This window comes from Chiloscyllium plagiosum, unplaced genomic scaffold, assembly GCF_037043375.1.
Source record: "Chiloscyllium plagiosum isolate Xiang-an unplaced genomic scaffold, Cpla_swu_hap1 HiC_scaffold_29, whole genome shotgun sequence".
Classification (NCBI taxonomy): Eukaryota; Metazoa; Chordata; class Chondrichthyes; order Orectolobiformes; family Hemiscylliidae; genus Chiloscyllium; species Chiloscyllium plagiosum.
This window is the reverse complement of record NW_028270167.1, coordinates 17220314-17234534: the sequence shown is the minus strand read 5'-3', so window position 1 is coordinate 17234534 and position 14221 is coordinate 17220314. Positions and strand designations below refer to the sequence as shown.

General features: G+C 42.8%; 1 protein-coding gene across 3 annotated transcripts in view; it reads right to left on the bottom strand.

Moving 5' to 3' along the window:
* snx19b (sorting nexin 19b) overlaps positions 1 to 14221 on the bottom strand; it is a 163341-nt gene that overhangs the window by 15816 nt on the left and 133304 nt on the right. For all 3 annotated transcript variants that reach the window (XR_015751983.1, XM_043676707.2, XM_043676706.2), the window contains exon 10: positions 6664 to 6751. Coding sequence is in view for 2 of the 3 variants with exons in the window: in XM_043676707.2 (XP_043532642.2) it covers positions 6664 to 6751 (88 nt within the window). In the remaining variant the exon portion in view is untranslated. The remainder of the gene's footprint in view (positions 1 to 6663; positions 6752 to 14221) is intronic.

The following is a 14221-nucleotide window of genomic DNA, read 5'->3' as shown; positions in this document are numbered from 1 at the left end:
TGTTAGGTGAAGGGGTAAATGTAGGGGTATGGGTCAGTTGCGCTTCGGCGGGTCGGTGTGGACTTGATGGGCCGAAGGGCCTGTTTCCACACTGTAAGTAATCTAATCTAATCTAAACTTGCCCATCACTGAGGTCAGGCTCACCAGTCTATAGTTCCCTGGCTTGTCTTTACCGCCGTTCTTAAACAGTGGCACCACGTTTGCCAACCTCCAGTCTTCCAGCACCTCACCTGTGACTATCGATGATATACATATCTCAGCAAGGGGCCAAGCAATCACTTCTCTAGCTTCCCACAGAGTTCTCAGGTATACCTGATCAGGTCCTGGGGATTTATCCACCTTTAACCGTTTCAAGACATCCAGCACTTCCTCCTCTGTAATATGGACATTTTGCAAAATGTCACCATCTATATCCTTACAGTCTATAGCTTCCATATCCTTTTCCACAGTAAATACTGATGCAAAATATTCATTTAGTATCTCCCCCATTTTCTGTGGCTCCACACAAAGGCCATCTTGCTGACCTTTGAGGGGCCGTATTCACTCCCTTGTTACCCTTTTGTGATTAATATATTTGTAAAAACCCTTTGGATTCTCCTTAATTCTATTTGCCAAAGCTATCTCATGTCCCCGTTTTGCCCTCATGATTTCCCTCGATCTATCCTGTCCATGCCTAACATCGAGGAGAAAGTGAGGTCTGCAGATGCTGGAGATCAGAGCTGAAAATGTGTTGCTGGAAAAGCGCAGCAGGTCAGGCAGCATCCAGGGAACAGGAGAATCGACGTTTCGGGCATAAGCCCTTCTTCAGGAATGAGGAAAGTTTGTCCAGCAGGCTAAGATAAAAGGTAGGGAGGAGGGACTTGGGGGAGGGGCGTCGGAAATGTGATAGGTGGAAAGAGGTCAAGGTGAGGGTGATAGGTCAGACTGGGGTGGGGGCGGAGAGGTCGGGAAGAAGATTGCAGGTTAGGAAGGCGGTGCTGAATTCGATGGATTAGACTGAGACAAGGTGGGGGGAGGGGAAATGAGGAAACTGGTGAAATCCGAGTTCATCCCTTGTGGTTGGAGGGTTCCTAGGGGGTGGAAGGTGTTGGTGAAGTGGATGAAATGTTCAACCTCCTCGCCGTCCACTGACACCCTCCTTCGACTGACTGAACTGGTCCTCACCCTGAACAAATTCTCTTTCCAATCCTCCCACTTCCTCCAAACCAAAGGAGTAGCCATGGGCACCCGCATGGGCCCCAGCTATGCCTGCCTCTTCGTAGGATATGTGGAACAATCCATCTTCCGCAACTACACTGGTCCCACCCCCCACCTTTTCCTCCGCTACATCGATGACTGTATCGGAGCCGCCTCGTGCTCCCACGAGGAGGTTGAACAGTTCATCCACTTCACCAACACCTTCCACCCCGACCTCAAATTCACCTGGACAGTCTCAGATTCCTCCCTCCCCTTCCTCGACCTTTCTATTTCTATCTCAGGCGACCGAATCAACACGGACATCTACTACAAACCGACCGACACCCACAGCTACCTGGACTACACCTCCTCCCATCCTGCCCGCTGTAGAAACGCCATCCCATTCTCCCAATTCCTTCGACTCCGCCGCATCTGCTCCCAGGAGGACCAGTTCCAAAAACGCACAACCCAGATGGCCTCCTTCTTCAAAGACCGCAATTTCCCCCCCAACGTGGTCGACGATGCCCTCCACCGCATCTCTTCCACTTCCTGCTCCTCCGCCCTTGAGCCCCGCCCCTCCAACCGCCACCAGGACAGAACCCCACTGGTCCTCACCTACCACCCCACCAATCTCCATGTTCAGCACATCATCCGCCATCATTTCCGCCACCTCCAAACGGTCCCCACCACCAAGGATATATTTCCCTCCCCTCCCCTATCAGCATTCCGTAAAGACCACTCCCTCCGTGACTCCCTCGTCAGATCCACACCCCCCACCAACCCAACCTCCACTCCCGGCACCTTCCCCTGCAACCGCAGGAGGTGCAAGACTTGCGCCCACACCTCCCCCCTCACCTCCCTCCAAGGCCCCAAAGGAAACTTCCATATCCGCCACAGATTCACCTGCACCTCCACACACATCATCTATTGCATCCTCTGCACCCGATGTGGCCTCCTCGATATTGGGGAGACAGGCCGGCTACTTGCGGAGTGTTTTAGAGAACACCTCTGGGACACCCGGACCAACCAACCCAACCACCCTGTGGCTCAACATTTCAATTCCCCCTCCCACTCCACCAAGGATATGCAGGTCTTTGGACTCCTCCATCACCAGACCACAACAAAACGACGGTTGGAGGAAGAGCGCCTCATCTTCCGCCTAGGAACCCTCCAACCACAAGGGATGAACTCGGATTTCATCAGTTTCCTCATTTCCCCTCCCCCCACCTTGTCACAGTCTAATCCATCGAATTCAGCACCGCCTTCCTAACCTGCAATCTTCTTCCCGACCTCTCCGCCCCCACCCCAGTCTGACCTATCACCCTCACCTTGACCTCTTTCCACCTATCACATTTCCGACGCCCCTCCCCCAAGTCCCTCCTCCCTACCTTTTATCTTAGCCTGCTGGACAAATTTTCCTCATTCCTGAAGAAGGGCTTATGCCCAAAACGTCGATTCTCCTGTTCCCTGGATGCTGCCTGACCTGCTGCGCTTTTCCAGCAACACATTTTCATACCTAACATATGCTTCCTTCTTTTTCTTAACCAAACCCTCAATTTCTTTAGTCATCCAGCATTCCCTATTCCTACCAGCCTCCCCTTTCACCCTGACAGAAATATACTTTCTCTGAATTCTCGTTATCTCATTTTTGAAGACCTCCCATTTTTCAGCCGTCCCTTTACCTGAGAACATCTACCTCCAATCAGCTTTCAAAAGTTCTTGCCTAATACCGTCAAATTTGGCCTTTCTCCAATTTAGAACTTCAACTTTTAGATCTGGTCTATCCTTTTCCATCACTATTTTAAAACGAATAGAATTATGGTCGCTGGCCCCAAAGTGCTCCCCCACTGTCACCTCAGTCACCTGCCCTGCCATATTACCCAAGTGGAGGTCTAATTTTGCATCTTCTCTAGCAGGTACATCCACATACTGAATCAGAAAGTTTTCTTGTACACACTTAACAAATTCCTCTCCATCTAAATCTTTAACACTATGGCAGTCCCAGCCAATGTTTGGAAAGTTAAAATCCCCTACCATAACTACCCTATTATTCTTACAGATAGCTGAGATCTCCTTGCAAGTTTGTTTCTCAATTTCCTTCTGACTATTGGGGGTTCTATAATACAATCCCAATAAGGTGATCATCCCTTTCTTATTTCTCAGTTCCACCCAAATAACTTCCCTGGATGTATTTCCAGGGATATCCTCCCTCAGCACAGCTGTAATGCTATCCCTTACCAAAAATGCCACACCCCCTCCTCTCTTGCCTCCCTTTCTATTCTTTCTGTAGCATTTGTATCCTGGAACATTAAGCTGCCAGTCCTGCCCATCCCTGAGCTACGTTTCCGTAACTGCTATGATATCCCAGTCCATTGTTCCTAACCATGCCCTAAGTTCATCTACCTTCCCTGTTAGGCCCCTTGCATTGAAATAAATGCAGTTTAATTTATTAGTCCTACCTTATCCCTGCCTACCCTGACTGTTTGACTCACTTCTGTTCTCAGCTGTACCCATCTCAGATTGATCTCTTTCCTCACTATTTCCCCGGGTCCCAACACCCACCTTCCTCGTTTAAATCTTCCCAAGCAGTTCTAGCAAATTTCCCTGCCAGGATATTAGTCCCCGTCCAATTTAGGTGCAATCCGTCCTTCTTGTACAGGTCACTTCTACCCCAAAAGAGATTCCAATGATCCAAAAATGTGAATCCTTCTCCCATACACCAGCTCCTCAGCCATGCATTCATCTGCTCTATCCTCCTATTCCTGCCCTCACTAGCTCGTAGCACTGGGAGTAATCCAGATATTACTACTCTTGAGGACCTCCTTTTTAAATTTCTGCCTAACTCTCTGTAATCTCCCTTCAGAATCTCAACCTTTTCCCTTCCTACATCGTTGGTTCCAATGTGGACAATGACCTCTTGCTGGCCCCTCTCCCCCATGAGAACATTCTGCACCATCTTTGAGACAAGCTTGATTCTGGCACCAGGCAAACAACACACCATTCTGCTTTTTCTCTGCTGGCCACAGAAACATCTGTCTGTACCTTGGACTACAGAATCCCCTAACACAATTGATCTCTTGGAAGCCGACGTACCCCTCATTTTATTATAGCCAGTCGCAATACCAGAAACTTGGCTGTTCGCACTACGCTCCCCTGAGAATCCATCACCCCCTACATTTTCCAAAACAGCATACCTGTTTGAAAAGGGTATATCCACAAAAGACTCCTGCCCTCGGTGCCGACATCTCTCACCCTTGCTGGAGTTAACTCATCTATGTGACTGTATCTGAGACTTTCCCCCCTTCCTATAGCTGCCATCCATCACATACTGTTGCTGTTGCAAATTCCTCATCACTTCTATCTGTCCCTCCAAAAGATCCACTCGATCTGATAAGATTCACATCCAACAGCATTTATGGCAGTAACCCTTAAACTCTCTTTAAATTCCCACATTTGACAAGAAGTACATTCACTGCAAAGACCATTTTTGCTCCTTTACAATCTACTGACCCAGAAAATAACACCGTCTTATTCCTCTACAAACACTGCCCCAGGTTAAACTAATAGCTATGGCTTATATTTTAAGTTTAATCAAGAGACTTATCTCTAAAAACATATAATCAAGAAAGAATCCACTATATTCACTACTGCAGCCTTTCTCTTGGACAGACTTAAAACAACAATTAACTTATCTGATTCTGTGCTGTGAACTTCGTCCAACAGTTCCTCCAAGATTAGTTGTGAATTTCACTGTTTGTTAATTTTCCCAGATGCACTCCGATGTCCTGTTATGCACGAATTCAAACAGCAAAGGCGGTAACTGTGCAGGTTCTCTCTCTCTCTCTCCTGCACTGTCCTCACCATGTGCTTCCTTTGTCTGCTCTTCTCCCTTTTAAACTGCTGTTGTTTTGACTTTTTTTTTCCAAAGTTCCAAAACAATGCAACAGCATATAATTGCTGCTCCTGGAATTCGAGGAAATCACCTCCAACAGCTAAAATACCTCAAAAAAAAGGAGCAGCTCTTCCAGCCAGAAATTTTTCCTGTCCTCCATCTTGGATTACCCAGAATTTAATTGCAGTTAAACAGATGACTAAAGCTAGAAAACATGTTCACCATATCAAATATTTAAGTTCTATCCAGAAATAAAAGACACATGCAGATTATATGTAATTTTTTTTCAATGAAAATTTACAAGCGACTCTAGGAACGTTGGCATGTATGAGACAATTCTTTTTTTAAATGTCTGATGAAGCTCGAGGTTATTTGAAAAAACACATTCTGCACCACAGCTTTCGAAGATTGAGCTGGAAAGCAATACTTTTGCTCTTATTTTCCAGTTCTGTGAGACTCCTCCCACACTGTTGATAACATGAGCTGGTATTGTCCACCTAGAATGGATGCATCTTTATCTCTAAATGCTGAATGTTCTCCAGATTATTCATACTAAAAACCAGGGCAGTTGAGAGATTAAACCAGGATCCATTATTTCTTGCTTTATTGAACTTATAGAATTATAGAATCCCTATAGTGCAGAAGCAGGCTATTCAGCCCACCGAGTCTACAATGACTCTCTGAACAGCATCCCACTTCGACCCATTCCCTTAGCATATCCCTGAGATCCTGCATTTCCCATGGCCAAACCACCTACATTGTATACCCCTCGGACATGATTTAGCATGACCAATCCATCTATCCTGCGCACCTTTGGACTATGGGAGGAGACCAGAGCACCCAGTGGAAACATTGCAGACATAGTGAGAATGTATGAACTCCACACAGACAAGTTAACCGAGGCTAGGATTGAACCCGGGTCCATGGCGCAGTCAGGCAACAATGCTAACCTCTGAGCCACCGTGCCACCCAGTTTTATAACTTTATAACACCACTGAATATGATCCCTGTCTTTTATTGGACCACTGCCTTTGCAAAAAGCCCCATTAGCTATAAAGAACTCTGGAAAGGTCTGCCAATTGAACGATGCTACATAAATGCAGTTTCTCTGACAAAGAAGAAAAAAGCGAAAATTTTGTCACACTGCATGGACCCAGTCTGCAATGCTGCAGTCAAAAGTCAGACTATCAAGGTCCTGTGTTGTCACCTAACACACCATTTAACGTTTCCTCAGTGGAAGCTTAGCAGCCTTACGCCCCACAATCTTAAACCATGGGGGTTGCATTGCATAGAATGCTTCAACAAGCAAAATTAGGCAGACAAAACAGGTCATAAGAGGAGAAACTCTTAATTATTTCTGTTACATAATTGCTATAGATGGAATTCACTTGTTGAATAATATTTTTCTTGTATAACAACAGCATAAATGTATTCAAAAGGAACTTATTTAATCAAGATTTTCTTTCAAGGTATGGAGGTTGACTGAAACATTACAAGTGAACAATTCCAAGTGGACACTTAATCCTTTGTATGCCTACCCATAGCTGCATAAAAAATGGGAACACTGCAAACCCAGAATGCTATATTGGACTAACCTGTTTATCATAGGATCTTGCAGAGACTCCAGCACTAGCTGCCAACTTTTCTTGTAACCCTCCGCACCAAGAATTTCAGGAACCAGAGCTGTCAAATGTAAGAGAAAAGTTTTATCATTAAAGAGCATGTAAGTGGGCCTTAATTAGATTACATTTGCTCCCAAAAAAACATCAACTAAATTAAAGTAAATACATGATTTGGTAAAGATTCTTCACAGTTTTGTGTATCATGATCCAAGACGTTCAGACACAAAAACCTTTAGAACTTTATGCTTACAAAACTTCTCTTCCTGGGTGAAGATATTATAGTACAAATAAGATGATTTTAAAAACTGTAGCAGCGACCAATGTTTTTAATAAAACTTAGAAAACAGTTATCAATAATCTGGAGAACATTCAGCATTTAGAGATAAAGATGCATCCATTCTAGGTGGACAATACCTAGGTCTGAATTGGACTAATGTTCCAGCATCAATAATTACAAATCAGTTAAGCAGAAATTCTGCCACTTAAACTCTTCCTAGTCCTCAATGTTCTGAATATGTATCAACAATTAAAGGACCTTTCTCATTGAAACAGACAGAAAAATTGATACTATTAACCAAGTATCGAATGCAATTCAACAACTAAGCAAATAAATAATTACAATGGGCTCACTGTTTCAATAAACCAAATGAAACAGTTCTAACCGTGCTGAATTTTAATTCTAAAATATTTCTGTTTTTCTCTCTAATGCAGTCTATTTTTCATGTACTGAGATGATGATGTATAATCAGCAAAATGCCACAGGAATTCACTGTATCACCAACTGGATGGCAGTTAATTACTCAATTTGTGTGGAGTTTGAATCATAAAATGTCCTCAGACAACTGCTTTCAACAAGCACTACAAACAAAATGTCTGCCCTTCACAAAGGCATGTAGTTCAACATAATAACTGAATCGAGAGAACAGAGTGGGAGCAATCGCCAAGGGCACCACGGTGGCTCAGTGGTTAGCACTGCTGCCTCACAGCACCAGAGACTTGGGTTCAATTCCAGTCTCGGGCGACTGTCTGTGTGGAGTTTCAACATTCTCACAGTATCTGCATAGATTTTCTCCGGATGCTCCACTTTCCTCACATAGTCCAAAGATGTGCAGGTTAGGTGAATTGGCCAAGCTAAATTGTCTATAGTGTTAAGGGATGTGTAAATTTGGTACATCAGCCAGGGGAAATGTAGGGTATTGGGTCTGAGTGGGATACTCTTCAGAGGGTCAGTGTTGGGCCTGTTTCCACACTGTAGGAATTCTAATTCTAATCATAGCAGAAGGATTGGCTAATCAACACAACTTGTGAAGACTACAAAATTGTAGCTTCAAGGAAATTGCCCAGGTAATTTAGACTTCCAATGAGCAACTGCTCTTTTCCGTAATGTCTCTGACTCTGAGCAATTTACCTGAGTAGTTACCCAGGAAGTACCAGATTAAAATTTAGTCCAACACCTGGGTGACTACACAGTATTCACTAATAATCATGAGGCTGACCCTCCATGGACCTGACTACCCACCCAACCACCTGACTGCTCACATGACAAGTACACGTCCTGATCTTATTACACCCCTAAACAACTTGATCAATCTGCTGACCTTACACAACCAATTCAACCCAATGAGTACCAAGTCCTGACTATCTACATTCCCAACTATCCCCCTTATCCACTTATCAATCTCACACACATATGTACTTAGTTACCTCACCCACCTACCCTACTCCTTGACCGAGGTCTCCACCTTCCGTACCTATCGGGTTAATCATTGACCTACCTCACTCCTCTACTCCTTTACCAACTCACCTACCTACCCATTCAAAGACTGGACCTTCAAGCTTACTATACAGCAGCTCATGCCATTAAAAGGGGGCATATCTGTCTTCCCTCAAATCCACTTTGATCCAGTGGAGTTCCCCAAAGAATGCTGTGCTGCACAATGCTGTGAAAACCATGATTCCAGTGAAAATATGTAGAAGGGGTAGGGGAATTAAGCACTCCATGGCAATTTGACCATCATTGCCAATGCTAAGAAGATCAGGATCATAAAGTGACACTTGTGCCATTGCACACGATTTTCACTGGCAAAACAGATGGCGTTAACTTCCTAAAAACTAAAAGAACTGTAGACGCTGTAAATCGGAAACAAAAATAGAAGTTGCTGGAAATGCTCAGCAAGTCTGGCAGCATTTGTGAAGAGAAATCATAATTAATGGTGAGTCGATGACCCTTCCTCAGAACTGCTGAGCTTTTCCAACAACTTAAGTTTTTGTTTCTGATTTACAGCACCCGCAGTTCTTTTTTTTTTAATTTTAGTAATTAACTCACTGCTACATCTCTTCTCGGCATGCCCATCTTGAAAAAGTTCTGCTCCTCTCCCCGACGGGATTTCCATCCCAACTAATTTCATTGTTCTGAGGAAGGGTCATCAGACCCAAAACATTAATTTGGATTTCTCTTCATAGGTGCTGCCAGACTTCCTGAAAATTCTGTTTTTGTTTTGGCTTTAACTTACACCTTCTTCCTGAGGTAACCAGATGTTTTTATTTATTTCTCCCATGGAATATATTGTCATTTGACTAATTGCCCTTCAGATGGTGATGACGACTGCCTTCTTGAATTGTTGCAGTCTATCAGCTTTAGGAAAGGATTTTCATGTTTTTGACCCAGAGACAGTGATGGAATGGTGATATAACTCCAAGTCAATATGGTGTGTGACTTGGAGGAGAACTAGCAAGTGGTGGTGTTCCCATGCATCTGATGCCTCGGTCCTTCGAGATGGAAAATTTCATGGGTAGGGATTGCTATTAAAGGAAGATTGGAGAAGTGCTGCAGTGCATGTCATATTTAGCACACCCTACTTCCATTTTGCATCAGCTGTTTAAGGGGATGTCAATCAAGTGGGCTGTTCTATATTGATGGTGGTGAGCATCTTGAGTACTGCTGTACCAATTTATCCAGGCAACTGGAGAGTATTCTCCAGTTAAGGATGGTGATCAGGCTTTGGAAAGTCAGGAGTGAATTACTTGAGAAAGAACAACCAACCTCTGAGTGCTCTTGTATCTGCAATATGTATATGACTAGTACAGTTCAGTTTCTCAACAACGGATAAGAACTTCAAAGATGTCAATGATGGAGGATTTATTGGAGGTATTGGTGTTGGACAGGGGTGGACAAAGTTAAAAATCACACAAAACCAGGTTATAATCCAACAGGTTTATTTCAAAGCACGAGCTTTCGAGGCACTATCTCTTCATCAGGTGGTTGTGGACCAGCTTGATACTTGACAAAGCTGACACACACATACACGCTCTCTTTCACATGCACTCACACCCACACCCACACTCACTATGTCTCTCCTGCACACGCGCACATATAAGGTGAATTTGTATTTGCAGAATTACATTCTATTTTGCTCAAAAACTGCATAAATCCATGTATGATTCTGTAAATCCCATCTTTAGAAACAGAACCAGACTGACTCAACATTGAGACACAATCAGACTTTAACCTCACGCCTTTAATACATTGTCTGAGCTGAGGTGGCACCTATTGTTCGAAAAGCTGAAGCTATCTGGAGAATGTAACTTAAAAGGAGTTCTGGGATTTACATTTTAAAGAACTGAAACCAGTATATCTCATTCTAAAAGATGGAAGACTTAATCTAAAATTAACAACTGGAACAAAAAATGTGATTTTTGTTGCTTTCAAACAATCCTTAAGTATAAAATTGAGCATCAGTGACTACAGTATTGGATAACCTCAGCAGAAAAAAGTTAAAGGATATGAATTCAATGCATGTAAACATCAAATGTTATCTCAATGCTGTTACCGATGGCAAACATAAATACAATAACCCACTACTTTGAATACACACTGCTCAACCTTCCCAATGTTTATTTATTTTTTTCTGAAAGGCAGCAATGATATACCTTTCAGTTGGATTTTTGAAAACAAATGCATGCAGTCCCAAAGCAGTTTCAAACTCACGCTTCAAATGACAAGCGAAATATTAATTATCTGGATTTGTTTATTTAGAATTCTATTCTCTCTTAGTGTGCCTGAACTGTCACAAATTGGAACATCTTAAATTATGAAACATAATATTTATTCAAAACTCAACAACTACAATTTAGGCCGTAATTTGTCAGATTAATTACTGCCATTTCTAGTCTCTGAAAATGTTAATCATTCAGTTCATTGGAAGTTAAGAGCAAATTAGAAAGAACTTTCAAAAACAACATCAGTATGAAAAACAGCAACTGATCGAAAACAGGAAGAAATAGCTCTTAGTCACACCCTTGTACAACTAGAGTAGTATTTTGAGGTATTTATTAATGAAATGATTTCACAAAATCATAGTGTTATTCAAGAAAGACAACAGTCAATACATACAGTCCACGGAACAAATCATCCATGTTACATCAAATATTATTGCTAACAGCTATTAGATAAAATGACTGCTCTGCAGTTGCTGGGTTTCTGTTCATATCCTTTTTCTGAACAAGTGTGAAAAATGTTCAATTCTCCCAATACCTAAGGCATATTGGAAAATTATGGCCCGAGTCTTTGAAATTTTCATCCAAACTTTGTTCAGTATCCTATTCTGTGACTGATCATCCTTAAGTATTTCTTTCTAATATATTGTTATAATGCGGAGGTGGAAACCCTCTTAATTTAAACTAAACACCCAGATAAACTTGCCTCGCCTCATAATCTGATAAAATGTGAGTGAGTGACAGAGAACTCCTAATTTCCACTATTTAAAGAAAAATAACAATTTATTTTGCTAACGGAACATTAAACAAAGCTACTAACAAACTGAACATTTTTTCCCCTAACTGAACACAGTCCTACTAACATGCTGCTCCAATAACAATTATTAAACATTGCATTAACTTAATCTCAAGTCCACATTGTCTCGGTCTTCTCCACTGTATTCAATCTTCCATCTGCTTCACTCCCTGGATCACCTTTCTTTTTACTGCAAGTATGTTTTCCAGGAAAAGGTACCTTTTGATGTAGAAGGTCTCCTAATTTCTTTGAGAGCAAGATTTTAGATGGGCAATAAGCTCCCTGGCTCCATGGCAGTTGCTCTGCTGATCAGTGGTAGTTGAACTGAGCAAGTTTTCAAAATGCCTTGGTTTTATACTTCTCAACATTGTTCCCTGTCATTGTTCCAATGCAGTCAATACAATAAATTGAGTTTTAGAATCCTGAATATAATTTAAATTAATTAGTTAAATTTGAATTGTTGTCAAAACAGCAACCAAAACTCAACCGAACTGTTTCTTTTATTACCCTTTTACATTTATAGAGTCATAGCAATGTACAGCATAGAAACAGACCCTTTGGTCCAACCTGTCCATGCTGACCAGATATCCCAACCCAATCTAGTCCCACCTGCCAGCACCTGGCCCAAATCCCTCCAAACCCTTCCTATTCATATAATGCCATCCAAATGCCTCTGAAATGTTACAATTGTACCAGCCTCCACCACTTCCTCTGGCAGCTTATTCCATACCTGACTCACCCTCTGTGTGAAAACATTGCCCCTTAGGTCTCTTTTATATCTTTCCCCTCATAGTTCTGGACGCCCTGACCCTAGGGAAAAGACTTTGTCTATGTATCCTATCCATGCCCCTCATAATTTTGTAAACCTCTATAAGGTCACCCCTCAGCCTCCGACGCTCCAGGGAAAACAGCCCCAGCCTGTTCAGCCTCTCCATATAGCTCAAATCCTCCAACCCTGACAACATCCTTGTAAATCTTTTCAGAACCCTTTCAAATTTCACAACATCTTTCCGATAGGAAGGAGACCAGAATTGTGCGCAATATTCCAACAGTGGCCTAATCAATGTCCTGTACAGCCGCAACATGACCTCCCAACTCCTGTACTCAATACTCTGACGAATAAAGAAAACCATATACCAAACGCCTTCTTCACTATCCTATCTACCTGCAAGTCCACTTTCAAGGAGCTATAAACCTGCACTCCAAGGTCTCTTTGCTCAGCAACACTCCCTAGGACCTTACCATTAAGTGTATAAGTCCTGCTCAGATTTGCTTTCCCCAAATTCAGCACCTCGCATTTATCTGAATTAAACTCCATCTGCCACTTCTCTGTCCATTGGTCCATCTGGTCAAGATCCTGTTGTAATCTGAGGTAACCCTCTTCGCTGTCCACTACACCTCCAATTTTGAAGTCATCTGCAAACTTACTAACTGTACCTCTTATGCTCGCATCCAAATCATTTATGTAAATGACAAAAGGTAGAGGACCCAGCACCGATCCTTGGGGGAATCCACTGGTCACAGGCCTCCAGTCTGAAAAACAACTCTCCACCACCACCCTCTGTCTTCTACCTTTGAGCCAGTTCTGTATCCAACTGGCTAGTTCTCCCTGCATTCCATGAGATCTAACCTTGCTCATCAGTCTCCCATGGGGAACCTTGTCGAACGCATTACTGAAGTCCATATAGATCATAACTACTGCACTGCCCTCATCAATCCTCTTTGTTACTTCTTCAAAGAACTCAATCAAGTTTGTGAGACATGATTTCCCACGCACAAGGCCATGTTAACTATCCCTAATTAGTCCTTGCATTTCCAGGATTCCCCCTCAGGATTCCCTCCAACAACTTGCCCACCACTGAGGTCAGGCTCACCAGTCTATAGTTCCCTGGCTTGTCTTACTGCCCTTCTTAAACAGTGGCACCACGTTTGCCAACCTCCAGTCTTCCGGCACCTCACCTGTGACTATCGATGATATACATATCTCAGCAAGGGGCCAAGCAATCACTTCTCTAGCTTCCCACAGAGTTCTCAGGTATACCTGATCAGGTCCTGGGGATTTATCCACGTTTAACCGTTTCAAGACATCCAGCACTTCCTCCTCTGTAATATGGACATTTTGCAAAATGTCACCATCTATTTCCCTACAGTCTATATCTTTCATATCATTTTCCACAGTAAATACTGACGCAAAATATTCATTTAGTATCTCCCTCATTTTCTGTGGCTCCACACAAAGGCCGCCTTGCTGATCTTTGAGGGGACCTATTCTTTCCCTAGTTACCCTTTTGCCCTTAATATATTTGTAAAAACCCTTTGGACTCTCCTTAATTCTATTTGCCAAAGGTATCTCATTTCCCCTTTTTGCCCTCCTGATTTCCCCCTTAAGTATACTCCTACTGCCTTTATACTCTTCTAAGGATTCACTCGATCTATCCTGTCCATACCTGACATGTGCTTCCTTATTTTTCTTAGCCAAACCCTCAATTTCTTTAGTCATCCAGCATTCCCTATTCCTACCAGCCTCCCCTTTCACCCTGACAGAAATATACTTTCTCTAGATTCTCGTTATCTCATTTCTGAAGGTTTCCCATTTTCCAGCCGTCCCTTTACCTGCAAACATCTACCTCCAATCAGCTTTCAAAAGTTCTTGCCTAATACCGTCAAATTTGGCCTTTCTCCAATTTAGAACTTCAACTTTTAGATCTGGTCTATCCTTTTCCATCACTATTTTAAACG